General features: G+C 44.5%; 1 protein-coding gene across 1 annotated transcript in view; it reads right to left on the bottom strand.

The window, feature by feature from the left end:
- Window positions 1–3931: 3931 nt before the first annotated feature.
- LOC121538027 (SH3 domain and tetratricopeptide repeat-containing protein 2-like) overlaps window positions 3932–22453 on the bottom strand; it is an 81337-nt gene continuing 62815 nt past the window's right edge. The window contains exon 24 of the mRNA XM_045206444.1: window positions 3932–5199. Within this exon, the coding sequence (XP_045062379.1) occupies window positions 3932–5199 (1268 nt within the window). The remainder of the gene's footprint in view (window positions 5200–22453) is intronic.

The raw sequence follows: 22453 nt of genomic DNA, 5'->3' as shown, positions 1-22453 counted from the left end.
AGTGATGTACTGGGCCGTACGCACTACCCTCTGTAGTGCCTTGCGGTCGGAGGCCAAGCAGTTGCCATACCAGGCGGTGATGCAACCAGTCAGGCTGCTCTCGATGGTGCAGCTGTAGAATTTTTTCCACTTTTGCAACTATTCTATTGGTTACATTGTGCAAGGCAAGCTCAATCAAGCAAAGCTTAAGTATTTGAAAACAGGTCTGACAGCAATCCAGACATACTATCCTGATATCAAAGAAATACATTTATCTTGAAAGACACCTGGAGGTATTGTACACATTTTCCAATAGTTTCATTCCGTTCCAATGTTCCAATAGTTTCATTCCGTTCCAATGCTCCAATCATTTCATTCCGTTCCAATGCTCCAATCAGTTCATTCCGTTCCAATGCTTCAATCATTTCATTCCGTTCCAATGTTCCAATCATTTCATTCCGTTCCAATGTTCCAATCGTTTCATTCCGTTCCAATGTTCCAATCGTTTCATTCCGTTCCAATGTTCCAATCGTTTCATTCCGTTTCAAAGATACACTCAAACGGGTATCTTGTCTTGAGATCCGTGCCAGTTTTAGACCTCCTTGTTACATGTTACCTCGTAACCTCCAACCTCATAATGTTACACTAATACAGTATGTTATTAATATATAATTCATGTGAACATTGGAATTACACACACAAACATACATGTACAGAGACGGTGTGGGGGGCGGCCATAACAAATAAACTATATATACAAATTAGTGGATTTGGCTATTTCAGCCACATCCATTGCTGACAGGTGTATAAAATAAATCAAGCACACAGCCATGCAATCTCCATAGACAAACATCGGCAGTAGAATGGCCTTACTAAAGAGCTCAGTGACTTTCAAAGTGGCACCGACATAGGATGCCACCTTTACAACAAGTCAGTTCATCAAATTTCTGCCCTGCTAGAGCTGCCCTGGTCAACTGTAAGTGCTGTTATTGTGAAGTGGAAACGTCTAGGAGCAACAACGGCTCAGCCGCGAAGTGGTAGGCCACACAAGCTCACAGAACGGGACCGCCGAGTGTAAAAATGGTCTGTCCTCGGTTGCAACACTCACTACTGAGTTCCAAACTGCCTCTGGAAGCAACGTCAGCACAGGAACTGTTAGTGGGGAACTTCATGAAATGGGTTTCCTAGGCCGAGCAGCCACACAGAAGCCTAAAATCACCATGCGCAATGCCAAGCATTAGCTGCAGTTGTGAAAAGCTCGCCACCATTGGACTCTAAAGCAGTGGAAACGCGTTCTGGAATGAGATGTTAGAAGAGCAGGTGTCCACATACTTTTGGTCATGTAGTGTATGTTGTTGTCTTGTCTTCACGTCTGTAACGGTAACCAAATCCTCCCCAAACCCTGATATAAGTGGCCAATATAGAGTCTGAACCTGAAACAGATTCAGACACACACACACACACATAAACACACACCTTCAGCACACATACACACACAGAGGAAGGAAGAAGGTTTGGGTGCTATCTGTAGGGGTGCTGAAGTGAAAGTCGCAATTTCTTGGTTTTCTGTTTTTTTCAGCCCCACCAGGACTTTATGTTCCCCTGTCTCTGTTCCCCAATACGCTCTCAACACTTCACTTATCAGATCTACTGAGTAACACTCTTCTCTCCAGATAACCACTGAAAGTATGGTGACATAGTTTCCGGGACAAGTCTTCTGAAGTCTACAGTAGTCGTGTAGTTATCTGGACAAGGCTACTGAAGTCTACAGTAGTCGTGTAGATATCTGGACAAGGCTACTGAAGTCTACAGTAGTCGTGTAGTTATCTGGACAAGGCTACTGAAGTCTACAGTAGTCGTGTAGTTATCTGGACAAGGCTACTGAAGTCTACAGTAGTCGTGTAGTTGAGAGAGCTGTGCATCTTCCGTCCTCCTACTTATTTTAAAATCAGCACAAACCCTGGGCTCAGTGTTTATGGCCTGTTGACAGTCTCAAACCCACACTTAATCAGTGCATCTGAACCTTGTTTGCAGACCTTTAATAGATGCATTGGGTTGAGAAAAACACCAAAATGAATTCAGCAACTGATGAACTGTATGCAATATCTAGTACACATCAAACACTCTGTACATTTCAACCTCATCTCATGCAGAGCAGTGGTGAAATACAGTTCCTGCTGGGTGGATACATACAGTATTCTCAGTAGGACAAATTCTCTGTAATGTTTCTTTGGTTGTTTTCAGGGATATCACACCTGGTAGCCTGAAACAACCTCCTGGACTGTAAGCTCTCTCTTACGTGCACACGCGGACGTGCATGCTCTCTCTCTTTCTCTTTCTCTCGCTCTCTCTCTCTCTCTCTCTCTCTCTCTCTCTCTCTCTCTCTCTCTCTCTCTCGCTCTCTCTCTCTCTCTCACCAATTATTCATAATAATATACTATATGCTATTCAGCAGACGCTTTTATCCGAAACTCACACTTCACAATGGGGTTACTTCACTTTACAAACATCTCCTAACGTTATTACAACATTACTCAAACATCCTTCAACATTATTACAAACCACTGTTGATGGATTAGTGTGTGTGTGATCCCTCTGTCTCTATGGAGAAATGACCCAATGACATCACCCTATATACCCCTGAGCTGTACATTACATTCTTAAGACTGACCCAGTTCAAATTTCCCCAAGTTTAAAGTTCAAAACCCTATTCTCAGGCTTTCAATTTCCTGACGGTTGTCGATGTATTAGTGTAAGTGTTGAGTTTGCCCACAGCCTACAGCGTCTCACTTTATTGGGCATCAGTGGCCAATGATGATCCCTATGGCTTGGAGCTCTGGCCAACAGTCTAACTAACTGCATGTCTGAGCAGCTTATGTGGAATGTTCTGTGACGTCTTGAAACCTTCCGACATTCTGATGACATCACTGTTTGCAGAGCAGTCACTTCTGGACTTGCTGTGCAGTGAATGGCAACGTAATGGAATAATGGATAATTGATTGTCCAGACAAAACAACAACCTATTTTATTTATTTAATTTACAGATATCATTACCCGGATCAATTGGAAATGCATCTACGGATCCTGAAACACTTAAATGTCCCCCAAAAACTAAGACAAGCACCCCAATACCATAAAAAACATTGGTAGCACTGGCATACCTGCATACTATCTGGTGTATGTGACAATAAAACATTAATGTTTTTATCTACAGATTCATTTGTTGGACACAAAGGTACAGCACGGACCACCAGACTCGTCTGGTACATGATATGACTAAGATTACACATTATATCATATTAGATCTAAGACAGGGATATCTCGTCTTGTGACCTACAGTATATTAACTGTACATATTTCTTCAGATATATAATGTTTAGGGCAGAAGGGCAGTGAACATACTTGTAACAATGAGATTGGTTTGCAGCCTATTCTCCCATAGGGCTCTGGTCAAAAGTAATGCACTACAGAGGGAATAGGGTGACATTGGGGCCACAGCCATAAAGTCTAAAAAAGGAGACAAACTTCATGACATTTACTAGAAAACGTTTATGCACTTGTTTCCGAACATTAATATCCAAGGTTAGGTTTTTCATTGTAAAGACAGCCAACTTTTCTGAAGGTTTTATGGTTTTGTTTATATCTTAGATAAACCGGCGTATATCACACAGACAATGTGTAACCTCCCTCTTGGATTTATATCAACAGCTTCAGTCCAATAAGGTGGAGCATGTTCTTCACACCAACATGTTGTTAAATGTAAAATGTCCATATTTGAGACGCAGTAACCAGCACATTCACATTCACATAAAAGGAGGTGTTGTAGCCATAAACTTCTGTCATGTTCTCTTTCACTCCTTCCTTCCTTCCTGTGTCGAAGTTGAGTATGTGTAGATAACTACTGTCAGTGAATATTAGGCTGAACAGATAAGAGGAGTGAAGCCACCTTAGACTATTGAGATACAATAGCTGTGCTGTTAAATGTCATGTTAGCTGTGCTGTTAGCTGAGCTGATAGCTGTGTTGTTAGCTGTGTTGTTAGCTGAGCTGTTAGCTGTGTTGTTAGCCCAGCTGGTAGCTGTGTTGTTGTCTGAGCTGATAGCTGTGTTGTTAGCTGTGCTGTTAGCTGTGTTGTTAGCTGTGCTGTTAGCTGTGCTGTTAGCTGTGCTGTTAGCTGAGCTGTTAGCTGAGTTGTTGTCTGAGCTGATAGCTGTGTTGTTAGCTGTGCTGTTAGCTGTGTTGTTGTCTGAGCTGATAGCTGTGTTGTTAGCTGTGCTGTTAGCTGTGTTGTTAGCTGTGCTGTTAGCTGAATTGTTAGCTGTGCTGTTAGCTGTGCTGTTAGCTGAGCTGTTAGCTGTGTTGTTGTCTGAGCTGAAAGCTGTGCTGTTAGCTGTGCTGTTAGCTGAGCTGTTAGCTGTGTTGTTAGCTGTGCTGTTAGCTGTGTTGTTAGCTGTGCTGTTAGCTGAATTGTTAGCTGTGCTGTTAGCTGAGTTGTTAGCTGTGCTGTTAGCTGTGCTGTTAGCTGAGCTGTTAGCTGTGTTGTTGTCTGAGGTGAAAGCTGTGCTGTTAGCTGAGCTGTTAGCTGTGTTGTTAGCTGAGCTGTTAGCTGTGTTGTTAGCTGTGCTGTTAGCTGTGCCGTTAGCTGTCCTGTTAGCTGTGTTGTTAGCTGAGCTGATAGCTGTGCTGTTAGCTGAGTTGTTAGCTGTGCTGTTAGCTGTGCTGTTAGCTGAACTGTTAGCTGTGTTGTTGTCTGAGATGAAAGCTGTGCTGTTAGCTGTGCTGTTAGCTGAGCTGTTAGCTGTGTTGTTAGCTGAGCTGTTAGCTGTGTTGTTGTCTGAGCTGAAAGCTGTGCTGTTAGCTGAGCTGTTTGCTGAGCTATTAGCTGTGTTGTTGTCTGAGCTGAAAGCTGTGTTGTTAGCTGAGCTGTTTGCTGAGCTATTAGCTGTGTTGTTGTCTGAGTTGAAAGCTGTGTTGTTAGCTGAGCTGGTAGCTGAGCTGGTAGCTGTGTTGTTAGCCGTGTTGTTTGCTGAGCTGTTAGCTGAGCTGGTAGCTGTGTTGTTAGCTGTGCTGTTAGCTGAGCTGTTAGCTGTGTTGTTAGCTGTGCTGTTAGCTGAGCTGGTAGCTGTGTTGTTAGCTGTGCTGTTAGCTGAGCTGGTAGCTGTGTTGTTAGCTGTGCTGTTAGCTGAGCTGTTAGCTGTGCTGGTAGCTGTGTCTAAAACGACTGTGTCCAGTAGGTCAGTCAATCAGACAGGACTGATGTGTCCTGTCTCAGCCTTTTTCAAACCTTTCCTCAGGGACTCCCAGCCATTCCATGTATTTTAACTATTCCAGAACTAGCACACCTTAATGAACTGGTTAACTAATCATCAGGCCCTTGACTAGGTGAATCAGGTGAGCTAGTTCAGGACCTTGACTAGGTGAATCAGGTGAGCTACAACAAAATTATGATATGTCTGGGGATCCCTGAGGAAAAGTTTGAAAAAGGCTGTCCTATCTGATACTGTGTTCCCTGGCAGAAGAAGACAGTGTGGCCGTGACATGGAAACATCGGGGGGTCCTCGAGGAGAGGTTTGAAAAAGGCTGTCCTATCTGATACTGTGTTCCCTGGCTCCCTGGAAGACAGTGTGGCTGCGACATGGAAACGCTGGAACAGATCCCATGGCTCCCTGTCACTGGCATGGTCCCCTTTACTCTGCTCACACACACACACACACACACACACACACACACACACACACACACACACACACTCGTCAGCCAATGTGGTGTCAGAGACATGAACGGGCCTCAGGTGTGTGTCTGTGTGCTTGTCTATTTGAGTGCATATGTGTGTCAGACACTGGGGTGTCCGTTTGATGGACAGCACTCGTGCCCCCTCTCAGGTAGACACACAGCGAGGACCCCAGGGAGGTCCTGCACATCTGCCTGATCAGAAATGTCTGTCTGTCTGCGTCAAATCAAATCAAATTTTATTTGTCACATGCGCTGAATACAACAGGCAGGAGAAGGAGAAGGACGGGGTGAAACCGATGTGTGTGTGTATGTGTGTGTGTGTGTGTGTGTGTATGTGTGCGTGCGTGTGTGCGTGTATTAGATCACCATACTGTATTAGATCACCATACTGTATTAGATCACCACACTGTATTAGAGCACCATACTGTATTATATCACCATACTGTATTAGAGCACCATACTGTATTAGAGCACCATACTGTATTAGAGCACCATACTGTATTAGATCACCATACTGTATTAGATCACCACACTGTATTAGAGCACCATACTGTATTAGATCACCACACTGTATTAGAGCACCATACTGTATTAGATCACCATACTGTATTAGATCACCATACTGTATTATAGCACCATACTGTATTAGATCACCATACTGTATTAGAGCACCATACTGTATTAGAGCACCATACTGTATTAGATCACCACACTGTATTAGAGCACCATACTGTATTAGATCACCATACTGTATTAGATCACCATACTGTATTAGATCACCATACTGTATTAGAGCACCATACTGTATTAAATCACCACACTGTATTAGAGCACCATACTGTATTAGATCACCATACTGTATTCTAGCACCATACTGTATTAGAGCACCATACTGTATTCTAGCACCATACTGTATTAGAGCACCATACTGTATTAGAGCACCATACTGTATTAGATCACCATACTGTATTAGATCACCACACTGTATTAGAGCACCATACTGTATTAGATCACCACACTGTATTAGAGCACCATACTGTATTAGAGCACCATACTGTATTAGAGCACCATACTGTATTATATCACCATACTCTATTATATCATCCTACTGTATTAGATCACCACACTGTATTAGAGCACCATACTGTATTAGAGCACCATACTGTATTAGATCACCATACTGTATTCGATCACCATACTGTATTCGATCACCACACTGTATTAGAGCACCATACTGTATTAGATCACCATACTGTATTAGATCACCACACTGTATTAGAGCACCATACTGTATTAGAGCACCATACTGTATTAGATCACCACACTGTATTAGAGCACCATACTGTATTAGAGCACCACACTGTATTAGATCACCACACTGTATTAGATCACCATACTGGTTCTTTCTGCATAATGTTCTCCCTTTTTTTGTGAGGATTCTCTAAAGGTTTGTGAAGGCTAACTGGCTTTAACAATCTCCATGTTGCCACTCAGGTTGCATGTCCCTAGGTGAAAGTACTGCACTGACAAACCTACTGCATGGTAGTGTATTTTTGTTGCATTTTGAGATAGTAGCCTACAGTCTAGTTATTCTACCTGAGTGACAGGAGAGTCACATACAAAGTATCGAATTATTAGAGAGACCTGAGTGTGTTCACTGAAGTGTGTAATTGGAGAGCTCATTGAAGACAGCAGTGACGTACAGAATGGTAGCTAGGGTTAACACCACCACTGTATGCGTGCCTGTCGGAATGGAAAACATCCCCTGTGCTGTTGCTGCAGACACTCTGCCAGGACGTTGACACTGGTAAAGCCTCTGAGGATTACCACTAGCTGTTACTGTGGTGGGGGGAGAGTTACACCAGAGCACTGGGATTACCACTAGCTGTTACAGTTGAAATACAGTATTTCAATTCTCTCTCTCCCTTTCTCTCTCTCTCTCTCTCTCTCTCTCCCTTTCGCTCTCTCTCTCTCTCTCTCTCTCTCTCTCTCTCTCTCTCTCTCTCTCTCTCTCTCTCTCCCTCTCTCTCTCTCTCTCTCTCTCTCTCTCTCTCTCTCTCTCTCTCTCTCTCTCTCTCTCTCTCTCTCTCTCTCTCTCTCTCTCTCTCTCTCTCTCTCTCTCTCTCTCGCTCTCTCGCTCTCTCGCTCCGGAAACCCACAGTGGCTAACTTGAGGCAGTCGAGACTTGTGATTGGCCGAGACAGGAAGGGCCGAGGACTGCCGGCGATGTCACAGTGATGCACCCCACCCTCAGAATGATGTTTAGTAAACATCAGAGAGCAGTTTTGACAGTAGCTGGCAGGTTCCAGCAGGAAAGACCCATGACGGGGGGTGGGTATGACCACAGAGGCTGAGTCCGAAATGGCACCCTATTCCCTAAGCCCTATGGGCCCTGGTAAAATGAAGTGCACTAAATAGGGAATAGGGTGCCATTCGGGAAATAGAGAGTTACAGAGTATGACTCACTGCTCTTTTATAGACCTGGCCAACTCTCTTCCCTCTCTCTTAGGCCACTCACATTACAACTCCAGTCTGGGACGATGGCGGAGTGGTGTGGCTCTTCTTTCCAATCAGAGATTGCTAATATAACCTCCTCTCTCTCTGTGTCTCTATTTCTCTATATAGCGCAAGTGAACAGCAAACTTGGTTTAAAAAAACGAATAAAGCAACATCTCACAGCGCAACGCTTTTACCCCATGTGACCTACTTTTTGTGTGTAAGTACTGACATGTATGTGTAACTGAAAGATGCACACACACACACACACACACAACTTGTTAATGTTTTTAAATGTATGTAAATTGTGAAGTCTTTTGTCTGTACTGTCTTTTCGTTATGTGTCAGACCTCAGTACGAATAGCTGTCGCCATTGGTGTCGGCTAATGGGGATCCTAATAAAATCAAATCTAAAATTCTCTCTCTCACTCCCTTTTTGTCTCTGCTTGTGCGTGCATGATACCTTGCCTCTACCCTTGGGACATAATTATCATTTAACATATCTCTAGCCCAGAGCTGTTAACAGCAGGTGTTTCACCCTAGTTCTACAGCATGTTTCAACAGAGTATGTCTCTTTCCTGCTGTGTCACTGTTACATGTGACCTGTCATGTGTGGAACAACATACGTGATGTACTCTACTAGGAACTCCTCTACCTGGTCTGGCCGAGACGGTATTGTAGGTTTGTGCCTCTACACTATGACATGAACAGCTTCTGTAGGGTATGGTATGTATGCCTGGGCCTCACCTGTCCTTCCCCAGGCGTTGGGATGGGCTGTAAGGCTGAGACCATAACATAACTAGAGGTTGCGCCTGATACTGTTCTGTCTTTTCAGGGCAGAGGGAGGCAGCTGGCCACATTCTCATCCTTAGCGTCTAATTGGCTGACTAAATGGTAACTTTGTAAACTTGCCAATGTAAAGACGTTCTCAGCAGGGAAGTGCTGTCTGTGGTGGAGCTTTAAGTTTGTCTCTGCTAATGCTGTGCATACAGCGTCCCTGAGGACTTGAAACATTCATTATAGTATACTGTACATTGTGTACTTATACTTTACAAAGCTTTTGGGAAAATATAAGCTCCTCGTTGCGGAATTTGTTTGCAGAGAATTCACATATGATACAAGTTTCAAAAGTGTAACACAATACAGAGATTGATCCCAATTATTAGCCAATATGCCCAATTTATTTTAGGGTGCGAACTTGTAATATTTGTATGGTTGCATAATGTTCTCTCTCTCTCTCTCTCTCTCTCTCTCTCTCTCTCTCTCTCTCTCTCTCTCTCTCTCTCTCTCTCTCTCTCTCTCTCTCTCTCTCTCTCTCTCTCTCTCGCTCTCTTAAGTAAATTAAATTCAAAGGTTTTTATTGGCATGGGAAACATGTTTTCATTGCCAACGCAATGACAATAAAGAAAAGGGAAATAAACAAGGCAAACGTTACACTCACAAAAGTTTTAAAAGAATATAGAAACTTAAAATGTTTTATTATATACAGTGTTGTAACAATGTGCAAGTAGTTGAAGTATGAAACGAAAAATAAATAAACAGATAAATATAGGTTGTGTTTACAATGTTGTTTGTGCTCCACTGGTTTCCCTTTTCTCATGGCAACGGGCAACAAATCTTGCTGCTGTGACTGCACACTGCGGTATTTCGCCTAACACGGAATCTGGGTTACCATGTACTCTTCTAGGCTGTGTCCCAAAAGGCACCCTAGTCTCAGTCTCTCTGTCTCTCTGTCTCTCCGTCTCTCTGTCTCTCTGTCTCTCTGATAAAGTAGTACAATTTGTATCATATTTGAGTTCACAGCCACCTCATTCGTTTCTTAGACAGTTTCTGTCCAGTTTAATGTTATTACACAACACTTGGACCTGTTAGTTCCTGTTGCATCAGGTTGTAGTTTGACTTCCTTAAACACACACACACACACACATATGCATGAATACACACACACACACACACACAAAGTACAGTATGTTGAGTTCCATATTAAATATATACATATACAATGGCTTGCGAAAGTATTCACCCCCCTTGGCATTTTTTACCTATTTTGTTGCCTTACAACCTGGAATTAAAATTGATTTTTGGGGGGGTTGTATCATTTGATTTACACAACATGCCTACCACTTTGAAGATGCAAAATATTTTTCTTGTGAAACAAACAAGAAATAAGACAAAAAAAACAGAAACCTTGAGCGTGCATAACTATTCACCCCCCCAAAGTCAATAATTTGTAGAGCCACCTTTTGCAGCAATTACAGCTGCAAGTCTCTTGGGGTATGTCTCTATAAGCTTGGCACATCTAGCCACTGGGATTGTTGCCCATTCTTCAAGGCAAAAATGCTCCAGCTTCTTCAAGTTGGATGCATTTCGCTGGTGTACAGCAATCTTTAAATCATACCACAGATTCTCAATTGGATTGATGTCTGGGCTTTGACCATTTGGCTCTAGGCCATTCCAAGACATATAAATGTTTCCCCTTAAACCACTCAAGTGTTGCTTTAGCAGTATGCTTAGGGTTATTGTCCTGCTGGAAGGTGAACCTCAGTCCCAGTCTCAAATCTCTGGAAGACTGAAACAGGTTTTCCTCAAAAATGTCCCTGTATTTAAAGCCATCCATAATTTCTTCAATTCTGACCAGTTTCCCAGTCCCTGCCGATGAAAAACATCCCCACAGCATGATGCTGCCACCACCATGCTTCACTGTGGATGGTGTTCTCGGGGTGATACGAGGTGTTGGGTTTGCTCCAAACAGCGTTTTCCTGGATGGCCAAAAAGCTCAATTTTAGTCTCATCTGACCAGAGCACCTTCTTACATATGTTTGGGGAGTCTCCCACATGCCTTTTGGCGAACACCAAATGTGTTTGCTTATTTTTTTCTTTAAGAAATGGCTTTTTCTGGCCACTCTTCCGTAAAGCCCAGCTCTGTGGAGTGTATGGCTTAAAGTGGTCCTATGGACAGATACTCCAATCTCCGCTGTGGAGCTTTGCAGCTCCTTCAGGGTTATCTTTGGACTCTTTGTTGCCTCTCTGATTAATGCCCTCCTTGCCTGGTCCATGACTTTTGGTGGGCGGCCCTCTCTTGGCAGGTTTGTTGTGGTGCCATATTCTTTCAATTTTTTAATAATGGATTTAATGGTGCTCCGTGGGATGTTCAAAGTTTGGGATATTTTTTATAACCCATCCCTAATCTGTACTTCTCCACAACTTTGTCCCTGACCTGTTTGGAGAGCTCCTTGGTCTTCATGGTCCGATTGCTTGGTGGTGCCCCTTACTTAGTGGTGTTGCAGACTCTGGGGCCTTTCAGAACAGGTGTATATATACTGAGATCATGTGACAGATCATGTGACACTTAGATTGCACACAGGTGGACTTTATTTAACTAATTATGTGACTTCTGAAGGTAATTGCTTGTACCAGATCTTATTTAGGGGCTTCATAGCAAAGGGGGTGAATACATATGCACGCACCACTTTTCCGTTATTTATTTTTTGAATTTTCTGAAACAAGTTATTTTTTTTTCATTTCACTTCACCAATTTGGACTATTTTGTGTATGTCCATTACATGAAATCCAAATGAAAATCCATGTAAATTACAGGTTGTAATGCAACAAAATAGGAAAAACGCCAAGGGGGATGAATACCTTTGCAAGGCACTGTATTAGTGTCACACCTTGTATGTGTGTGTGTGTTTGTGTGTATGTGTGTGTGTGTATGTGTGTGTGTGCGTGTGTGTGTGTGTGTGTATGCATGTGTGTGTCTGTGTTTGGGTGGTGATGACACACATAGTGAACATCATGACCCAAATCACCTCCTTTCGCGGTGTGTGTGTGTGTGTGTGTGTGTGTGTGTGTGTGTGTGTGTGTGTGTGTGTGTGTGTGTGTATGTTGTGCGTGACCGTGTGTGTAACCTCCTTTCCTGGCTCGGGAGACAACCTCGGCAACATGCTAAATAACGCCTCGATATAACCCTTAACTCTTTCTGTAGGTGGGTGATGTGTTACTGGAGCTCCCTTGGAGTTAAACAGCTTTTATAACAGCTACTCTGTAACTGCATTCACCTTTATCTGTTTCTCTGACCAGGAAAAAGTCTAGGCCATCGTCTGGGTGGATGTCAGTTGGTAACTTGCCTGACAACGGCTTCTATCTCCCTCGGTATTATAATTGTTTTCAGTAGCATGTAGCTAATGAGTTGTTTTGAATTGACTCTGACAAACCTCCCAAATGACACACTTACACACTATACTTAGGTGTCTATGGTTTAACAATAGACATATATCTCATACTGTAAACATTGTTCAATATAGTTATTCTTTACATGTGTTCTCCACATATCTGCCAACGTGTCTGTCTAGGTGTGTGTCAGAACACACACCTGTCAACTACGCCTTCGAGGTGTCACTTCACATGACAATCAAACTGCCACGCTCAAACCTACTGACCTCAAACCTACTGAGTCTGTCTCTGATGATAGATGCGATGTGATTGCTTTGTTCCAGTTTGAACTGGGGTATTTTCCTGTTGACAACATTCAGTATCACATAAGTAATGAGGGGTGCGTCTTAAATGGCACCCTATTCTCTAAATACTGCACTACTGTTGACCAGGGCCCATAGGGCACAATGTCAGGAATAGGGTGCCTTTTGGGACACAGCCTAGAAGAGTACATGGTAACCCAGATTCCACTGGATTAAAATAGAAGCAGATAAACAGCCTGTTACCAAACAAACAGTACCATTCAAAAGTTTGGACACACCAACTCATTCCAGGGTTTTTCTTTATTTTTTACAATTTTCTACATTGTAGAATAATAGTGAAGACATCAAAACTATGAAATAACACATATGGAATCATGTAGTAACCAAAAAAGTGTTAAACAAATCAGATTCTTCAAAGCAGCCACCCTTTGTCTTGATGACAGCTTTGTACACTCTTGGCATTCTCTCAACCAGCTTCATGAGGTAGTCACCTGGAATGCATTTAAATTAACAGGTGTGTCTTCTTAAAATTTAATTTGTGGAATTTCTTTCCTTCTTAATGCATTTGAGCCAATCAGTTGTGTTGTGACAAGGTAGGAGGGGTATACAGAAGATATACCTATTTGGTAAAGACCAAGTCCATATTATGGCAAGAACAGCTCTAATAAGTAAAGAGAAACAACAGTCCATCATTACTTTAAGACATGAAGGTCAGTCAATCCGGAACATTTCAAGAACTTTGAAAGTTTATTCAAGTGCATTCGCAAAAACCATCAAGCGCTATGATGAACAACGGCTCTCATGAGGACCGTCACAGGAAAGGAAGACCCAGAGTTACCTCTGCTGCAGAGGATAAGTTCATTAGAGTTAACTGCACCTCAGATTGCAGCCCAAATAAATCTTTCACACAGTTCAACTGACAGACAAATCTCAACATCAACTGTTCAGAGGAGACTGCGTGAATCAGGCCTTCATTTTTACATTTACGTCATTTACGTCATTTATCCAGAGCGACTTACAGTTAGTGAGTGCATACATTTTTTTTCATACTGGCCCCCCGTGGGAATCGAACCCACAACCCTGGCGTTGCAAACGCCATGCTCTACCAACTGAGCTACATGGTCGAATTGCTGCAAAGAAACCACTACTAAAGGACACCAATAATAAGAAGAGACTTGCTTGGGCCAAGAAACACAAGCAATGGACATTAGATTGATGGAAATCTGTCCTTTGTCTGATGTGTCCAAATTTGAGATTTTTGGTTCCAACCTCCGTGTCTTTGTGAGACGCAGAGTGGGTGAACGGATGATCTCCGCATGTGTGGTTCCCACCGTGAAGCATGGAGGAGGAGATGTGATGGTGTGGGGGTGCTTTGCTGGTGACACTGTCTGTGATTTATTTAGAATTCATGGCACACTTAACCAGCATGGCCACCACAGTATTCTGCAGCGATACGTCATCCCATCTGGTTTTGTGCTTAGTGGGACTATCATTTGTTTTTCAACAGGACAATGACCCAACACACCTCCAGGCTGTGTAGGGCTATTTGACCAAGAAGGAGAGTGATGGAGCACTGCATCAGATGACCTGGCCTCCACAATCACCCGACTCAACCCAATTGAGATGGTTTGGGATGAGTTGGACCGCAGAGTGAAGGAAAAGCAGCCAACAAGTGCTCAGCATATGTGGGAACTCCTTCAAGACTATTGGAAAAGCATTCCAGGTGAAGCTGGTTGAGAGAATGCCAAGAGTGTGCAAAGCTGTCATCAAGACAAAGGGTGGCTACTTTGAAGAATCTCAAATATAAAATATATTTTTATTTATTTAACACTTTTTTGGTTACCACATGATTCCATATGTGTTATTTCATAGTTTTGATGTCTTCACTATTATTCTACAATGTAGAAAATAGTAAAAATAAAGAAAAACCCTTGAGTATGAGTAGATGTGTCCAAACTTATGACTGGTACTGTAATGTGATAGAAGTCAGATTGTTCCCCTGCCCGTCCTCAGGATGTTCCCCATTATAACTGCCACTACAGGTTATCTTTTATAGCTTTAGAGACTAGTCCCTTGATAGGAGGTCAATGCAAAGCTCAGGTGTGTGTGTGTGTGTGTGTGAGAGAGAGAGAGAGAATGTGTGTGTTAAAGTGGGTGTGTGTGTGTCTTTGTTAGAGTATGTGTGTTTGTAAGTGTGTGTGTGTGTATGTTTGCTGCCCCCTTACATAAGCCTGCCCACTCCCTCCCAGTTCTGTATTGTACTAAGATCTGATAGGTTGAGGAAAGTAGGGGCCATGGTCTGATAGGTTGAGGGAAGTAGGGCCGATGGTCTGATCTGATAGGTTGAGGGAAGTAGGGGCCATGGTCTGATAGGTTGAGGAAAGTAGGGCCCATGGTCTGATCTAATAGGTTGAGGGAAGTAGGGGCCATGGTCTGATAGGTTGAGGGAAGTAGGGCCCATGGTCTGATCTGATAGGTTGAGGGAAGTAGGGGCCATGGTCTGATAGGTTGAGGGAAGTAGGGGCCATGGTCTGATCTGATAGGTTGAGGGAAGTAGGGGCCATGGTCGGGGCCATGGTCTGTTCAGGCCATGGTCTGATCTGATAGGTTGAGGGAAGTAGGGGCCATGGTCTGATACATTGTGGGAAGTAGGGGCCATGGTCTGATAGGTTGAGGGAAGTAGGGGCCATGGTCTGATAGGTTGAGGGAAGTAGGGGCCATGGTCTGATCTGATAGGTTGAGGGAAGTAGGGGCCATGGTCTGATCTGATAGGTTGAGGAAAGTAGGGGCCATGGTCTGATCTGATAGGTTGAGGGAAGTAGGGGCCATGGTCTGATCTGATAGGTTGAGGAAAGTAGGGGCCATGGTCTAATCTGATAGGTTGAGGGAAGTAGGGGCCATGGTCTGATAGGTTGAGGGACAGTTGTTCATCCGCACCGTTTTCTCATCAACTCTTCTATGACCAGATTTCCTCTAGTCCAGACTTAGTTCCCTGTCCCTCCCTGTGATGATGCAGGTCTCTACGACACACACACACACACACACACACACACACACACACACACACACACACACACACACACACACACACACACACACACACACACACACACACACACTTTAACAGCTAACAACACACACACACCCCACACACTCTGGTTGGAGACCAACTGAAATCCAGCATCCCATTCCTGACCCTATATATGACCCCATGCTGATAGGGGAGGTATGGGACCTAGTGAGAAGCCCTAAGACATGACCTACTGATAGGGGTCATCAGATAGCGCCTATCAAGCCAAAATAAGTGTGGCTACAGCAGGTCTGTGAAGTACTGTGTCATATCAGGAATGCTAACTTCAGTAATGATGACACTTTGTATATCTTCCAGAAGAAAGACATTGCTTACAGTCTTAAACTATGCTACTGTCTAATGGTTAGCTATTATAGAGGTAATCCCTTACAGTCTTAAACTATGCTACTATCTAATGGTTAGCTATTATAGAGGTCACGTCTTACAGTCTTAAACTATGCTACTGTCTAATGGTTAGCTATTATAGAGGTCACCTAATTGCAACAAGTCATGTTAGCAACAACTACAGTCTGTCATGCTACACACGTCATTCACACATTCCTCTGTTCATGATATGTTACTGGTGAAGTGTGCTTTCCACTATGTTCCACGAGGCACATTGAACGACACATGCCAGTGTCAGCCTCTCTCTCTCTCTCTCTCTCTCTCTCTCTCTCTCTCTCTCTCTCTCTCTCTCTCTCTCTCTCTCTCTCTCTCTCTCTGTCTCCGACCCCAGAGGATACTCCAACACACAGCCTTTCAGCAGATGGAAATAACCTATCCTGATTGCCCCCTGTAGATATAATTAGCCCAGTGTAGAACCACCCTGGCCCTGGTCCTGTCCCTGGCTGCCAGTTAGAGAGAGCTGCTCCACTGGTCCTGTCCCTGGCTGCCAGTTAGAGAGAGCTGCTCCACTGGTCCTGTCCCTGGCTGCCAGTTAGAGAGAGCTGCTCCACTGGTCCTGTCCCTGGCTGCCAGTTAGAGAGAGCTGCTCCACTGGTCCTGTCCCTGGCTGCCAGTTAGAGAGAGCTGCTCCACTGGTCCTGTCCCTGGCTGCCAGTTAGAGAGAGCTGCTCCACTGGTCCTGTGCTGCTGGCCTCCAATATCAATCCATGATCTACACGCCTGGAATGCTTTGCTCTGACCGACATAGCACAGACCGGCCATTACAGGAACGCTCATGCAGAGAGGAAACTACAGGGGTCATAGAGAGAGAGAATGAAGGGTGATCACAGTTGGTTTAGATGATTAGTGTCATGTCCCAAATAGCACCCTATTCCCCACATATGGCACTACTTTTGACCATGGGCCCAGTATGAAGAAAAAAAAATATATGCACTCACTAACTGTAAGTCGCTCTGGATAAGAGCGTCTGCTAAATGACTAAAATATAAAAAATATACACTCAGTGGTCAGTTTATTAGGTACATCCAACTAATACCGGGTCGGACCCCCCTTTGCCTCCAGAATAGCCAGAATTATTCGGAGAATGGAAGCGTTGCTCAATTGGTATCAAGGGACCTAACGTGTGCCAGGAAAACGTTCCCCACACCATTACACCACTTCCACCAGCCTGTACCGTTGACACCAGACAGGATGGGGCCAAATCCTGACTCTGCCATCAGCATGACGCAACAGGAACCGAGATTCGTCAGACAAGGCGATGATTTTCCACTCCTCAACAATCCAGTGTTGGTGATCGTGTGCCCTCTGGAGCCGCTTCTTCTTGTTTTTAGCTGATAGGAGTGGAACCCGGTGTGGTCGACTGCTGCAATAGCCCATCCGTGACAAGGATCAACAAGTTGTGCGCTCCGAGATGCCCTTCTGCACACCACTGTTGTACTGCACCTTTATTTACCTGTGTGTGGCCTGCCTGTTAGCTTGCACGATTCTTGCCATTCTCCTTCGACCTCTCTCATCAACGAGCTGTTTTCGCCCACAGGACTGCCACTGACTGGATGTTTTTTGTCGCACCATTCTCGGTAAACACTGAAGAGCGTGAAAAGCCCAGGAGGCCAGCCATTTCTGAGATACTGGAACCAGAGCGCCTGTCACCGACGATCATACTACGCTCAAAGTTGCTTAGGTCACTCTTTTTGCCCATTCTAACGTTCAATCGAACAGTAACCGAATGCCTCGATGCCTGTCTGCCTGCTTTATATAGCATACTCTGTCTGTAGGAGCGTATTTACAAAGTGTATTTACAAAGGTAGTGCACTACTGCTATGGGCCTTGGTCAAAAGCAGTGCACTATGTAGGGAATAAGCTGGTAGGAAGGAGAGGAAGAGATAAGGGAGAAAGAGAGAGGGCATAGGCCACAGAGAGAGAGGGAGAGAGAGAGAGAGATAGAGATAGAGAGAGAGAGAGAGAGAGAGAGAGAGAGAGAGAGAGAGAGAGATGTTTCCCATGCCAATAAAGCCCTTCAAATTGAATTGAGAGAGAGAGTGAGCGAGAGAGAGAGAGAGAGAGAGAGAGAGAGAGAGAGAGAGAGAGAGAGAGAGAGAGAGAGAGAATGGAACAGTGATGAGAGAGAGAGGGGGTAGAGAGATAGGGGGTAGAGAGAAAGAGAACGGAACAGTGATGGGAGAGCAAGAGGGGAGGTAGAAAGAGAGGGGGGGTAAAAAGAGAGAGTGAATGGAACAGTGATGGTAGCGAGAGAGGGGTAAAGAGAGAGAGCGAGACATCGTTACAGCACAGTATATAGCCATAATACAACATTTGAAATGTTTCTATTACATTGGAACATTTGTGAATGTAAGGTTTACTGTAAATAACTTGTGTTTATTATCTATTTCACCTGCTTTGGCAATGTAAACATATGTTTCCCATGCCAATAAAGCCCTTTGAATTGAATTGAGAGAGAGAGAGAGAGAGACAGAGAGAGAGAGAGAGAGAGAGAGAGAGAGAGAGAGAGAGAGAGAGAGAGAGAGAGAGAGAGATAAAGGGATAAAAAAAGAGAGAGGGAACACATTGTATCCCCGCAGCAAACTCTTGCTCCTAACAGTCTGGAAGCCAGCAGGTTAGAGGCAACAGGCATACATAATGAGACAGGCAGATGGATGGGCATCCCTTAATGAGCCCAGCTGCCACAGGGGTCCTAGCAGGGGTGCATTGTGGGGCAAGTCACAGAGAGAGGATCCAAATGTTTACCAAACCATATCGAGGCACGGCCCTGTTCAGTGGAGCTCATAGCTGCATAGCTCAGAGAGGAATAACTTTCTTTCATCTGTTTTTACTTTCTTTCTCTGGTGGTTACTAATGTATGAGCCTCATGCTGGTCTGGCTTCCTCTTCTTTCCTCTCCCGTCTCCAGCCAGGCTGCAGGAACAGTGCTGCCAGTGAAGTTTTGAACAGGGCCACGAAAGCAGTGCAGTGGCGTGTATTCATGGATGCAAAAAATGGACCAATAAACACTTTTTTTTTTTAATGTATGCTTTCTGTGTTTTCATAATTTTCCTTCAATTCGCAAGAGGCTGATTGTATCTCACCGGAGAAAGCATCCGAGCGAGTGAAATAGCGCACCTCTGTCTCTGTATGTGTAGGCCATCTATCTGATGCTGTCTGGTCATAAAGAGTTTGAGATTGTTGCCGCCCGTAGCATTGAATGCTGACCGTACGTACATACCCCAACCAGAAGCCATGGATTACAGGAAACATCCGCACTGAGCTAAAGGGTAGAGCTGCCGCTTTCAAGGAGCGGGACTCTAACCCGGACGCTTATAAGAAATCCCGCTATGCCCTCCGACGAACCATCAAACAGGCAAAGAGTCAATACAGGACTAAGATTGAATCGTACTACACCGACTCTGACGCTCGTCGGATGTGGCAGGGCTTGAAAACTATTACAGACTACAAAGGGAAGCACAGCCGCGAGCTTCCCAGTGACACAAGCCTACCAGACAAGCTAAACCACTTCTATGCTCGCTTCGAGGCAAGCAACACTGAAGCATGCATGAGAGCACCAGCTGTTCCGGATGACTATGTGATCACGCTCTCCGTAGCCGATGTGAGTAAGACTTTTAAGCAGGTCAACATTCACAAGGCCGCAGGGCCAGACGGATTACCAGGACGTGTACTCTGAGCATGTGCTGACCAACTGGCAAGTGTCTTCACTGACATTTTCAACATGTCCCTGACTGAGTCTGTAATACCAACATGTTTCAAGCAGACCACCATAGTCCCCGTGCCCAAGGACACTAAGATAACCTGCCTAAATGACTACCGACCCGTAGCACTGACGTCTGTAGCCATGAAGTGCTTTGAAAGGCTGGTCATGGCTCACATCAACACCATTATCCCAGAAACCCTAGACCCACTCCAATTTGCATACCGCCCCAACAGATCCACAGATGATGCAATCTCTATTGCACTCCACACTGCCCTTTCCCACCTGGACAAGAGGAACACCTACGTGAGAATGCTATTCATTGACTACAGCTCAGCATTCAACACCATAGTGCCCTCAAAGCTTATCACTAAGCTAAGGATCCTGGGACTAAACACCTTCCTCTGCAACTGGATCCTGGACTTCCTGACGGGCCGCCCCCAGGTGGTAAGGGTAGGTAACAACACATCTGCCACACTGATCCTCAACACGGGGGCCCCTCAGGGGTGCGTGCTCAGTCCCCTCCTGTACTCCCTGTTCACCCATGACTGCATGTCCAGGCACGACTCCAACACCATCATTAAGTTTGCCGACGACACAACAGTGGTAGGCCTGATCACCGACAACGATGAGACAGCCTATAGGGAGGAGGTCAGAGACCTGGCCGTGTGGTGCCAGGATAACAACCTCTCCCTCAACGTGACCAAGACAAAGGAGATGATTGTGGACTACAGGAAAAAAAAGAGGACTGAGCACGCCCCCATTCTCATCGACGGGGCTGTAGTGGAACAGGTTGAGAGCTTCAAGTTCCTTGGTGTCCACATCACCAATGAACTATCATGGTCCAAACACACCAAGACAGTCGTGAAGAGGGCACAACAAAGCCTATTCCCCCTCAGGAGACTGAAAAGATTCGGCATGGGTCCTCAGATCCTCAAAAATTCTACAGCTGCACCATCGAGAGCATCCTGACTGGTTGCATCAACGCCTGGTATGGCAACTGCTTGGCCTCTGACCGCAAGGCACTACAGAGGGTAGTGCGTACGGCCCAGTGCATCACTGGGGCCAAGCTTCCTGCCATCCAGGACCTCTATACCTGGCGGTGTCAGAGGAAGGCCCTCAAAATTGTCAAAGACTCCAGCCACCCTAGTCATAGACTGTTCTCTCTGCTACCGCACGGCAAGCGGTACCGGAGTGCCAAGTCTAGGTCCAAAAGACTTCTCAACAGCTTCTACCCCCAAACCATAAGACTCCTGAACAGCTAATCATGGCTACCTGGACTATTTGCACTGCCCCCCCACCCCATCTTTTTACGCTGCTGCTGCTCTGTTAATTATTTATGCATAGTCACTTTAACTCTACCCACATGTACATATTACTTCAACTACCTCAACTAGCCGGTGCCCCCGCACATTGACTCTGCACCGGTACCCCCCTGTATATATAGCCTCCCTACTGTTATTTTATTTTACTTCTGCTCTTTTTTTTCACAACACTTTTTTGTTGTTGTTTTATTTTACTTTTTTATTAAAAATAAATGCACTGTTGGTTAAGGGCTGTAAGTAAGCATTTCACTGTAATGTCTGCACCTGTTGTATTCGGCGCATGTGGCCAATAAAATTTGATTTGATTTGATTTGATTTGATTTGAAATATGTAGTTGACAGAAACAACTTGAATTGTTGCATATCATTGAGTTGTTGTCCTCGGGGGGCTAGCTAGCTAGCTAAAATTGACCATTTCCTAAATTAGCCATGGATGGAGATAGGAATGTGGACTTGTGGTTTTACTCAATTCTCCGTACTGGCCAATGATTATAACGGCGATTCTGATCCAACCATAAGTTCATACATTGTGCCCCTGGACTGAGAGGATGGAAGTTCAATATGTAGCTAGATGTAGAAGGGGCATTGGCAGACATAATGTAAGTAACTTAATTTATGTCCCCCTAACTGCCCTGAATACCTTTGTTGATGCTACAGCTATTGTATGCAGTAATCATGTGCCTATGAACCAGAGTTACACTGTTAGCCCTAGTAGGAAGTCCACTGTGTGCAGCTCACCGTGCACTATCAGCTCCAATATAAATAACATGAGCAAGTCTACTTCTGATAAGCTTCCCAGTAAAGCATTGAAAACAATCAAGCAACCCAGAAAAGTGCTAAACCCTTATTAAACTTCTGGGGGAAAATGCAGTTTGACCAGATACAATGCTATTTTACAGTAAACAAATTGACAACAGACTTTCAGGGAAAGACATTCAACAAGCACAGCACTTACACAAATGACTGATTGTGAGAGCTGTTTTGTTAGACTTCAGTGCACGGAGTACACAGAGAGCTAACATTAATGATATGCATGTCAATCTCTCATGGCTCAAAGTGGAAGAGAGATTGACTTCATCACTACTTGTTTTTGTAAGAAGTGTTGACAAGCTGAATGCACCGAGCTGTCTGTTTAAACTACTAGCACACATCTCAGACACCCATGCATACCCCACAAGACATGCCACCAGAGGTCTCTTCACAATCCCCAAGTCCGGAACAGACTATGGGAGGCACACAGTACTGCATAGAGCCATGGCTACATGGAATCCTA

Source organism: Coregonus clupeaformis, chromosome 3, assembly GCF_020615455.1.
Source record: "Coregonus clupeaformis isolate EN_2021a chromosome 3, ASM2061545v1, whole genome shotgun sequence".
Lineage (NCBI taxonomy): Eukaryota > Metazoa > Chordata > Actinopteri > Salmoniformes > Salmonidae > Coregonus > Coregonus clupeaformis.
This window is presented reverse-complemented; position numbering and strand designations above follow the sequence as displayed.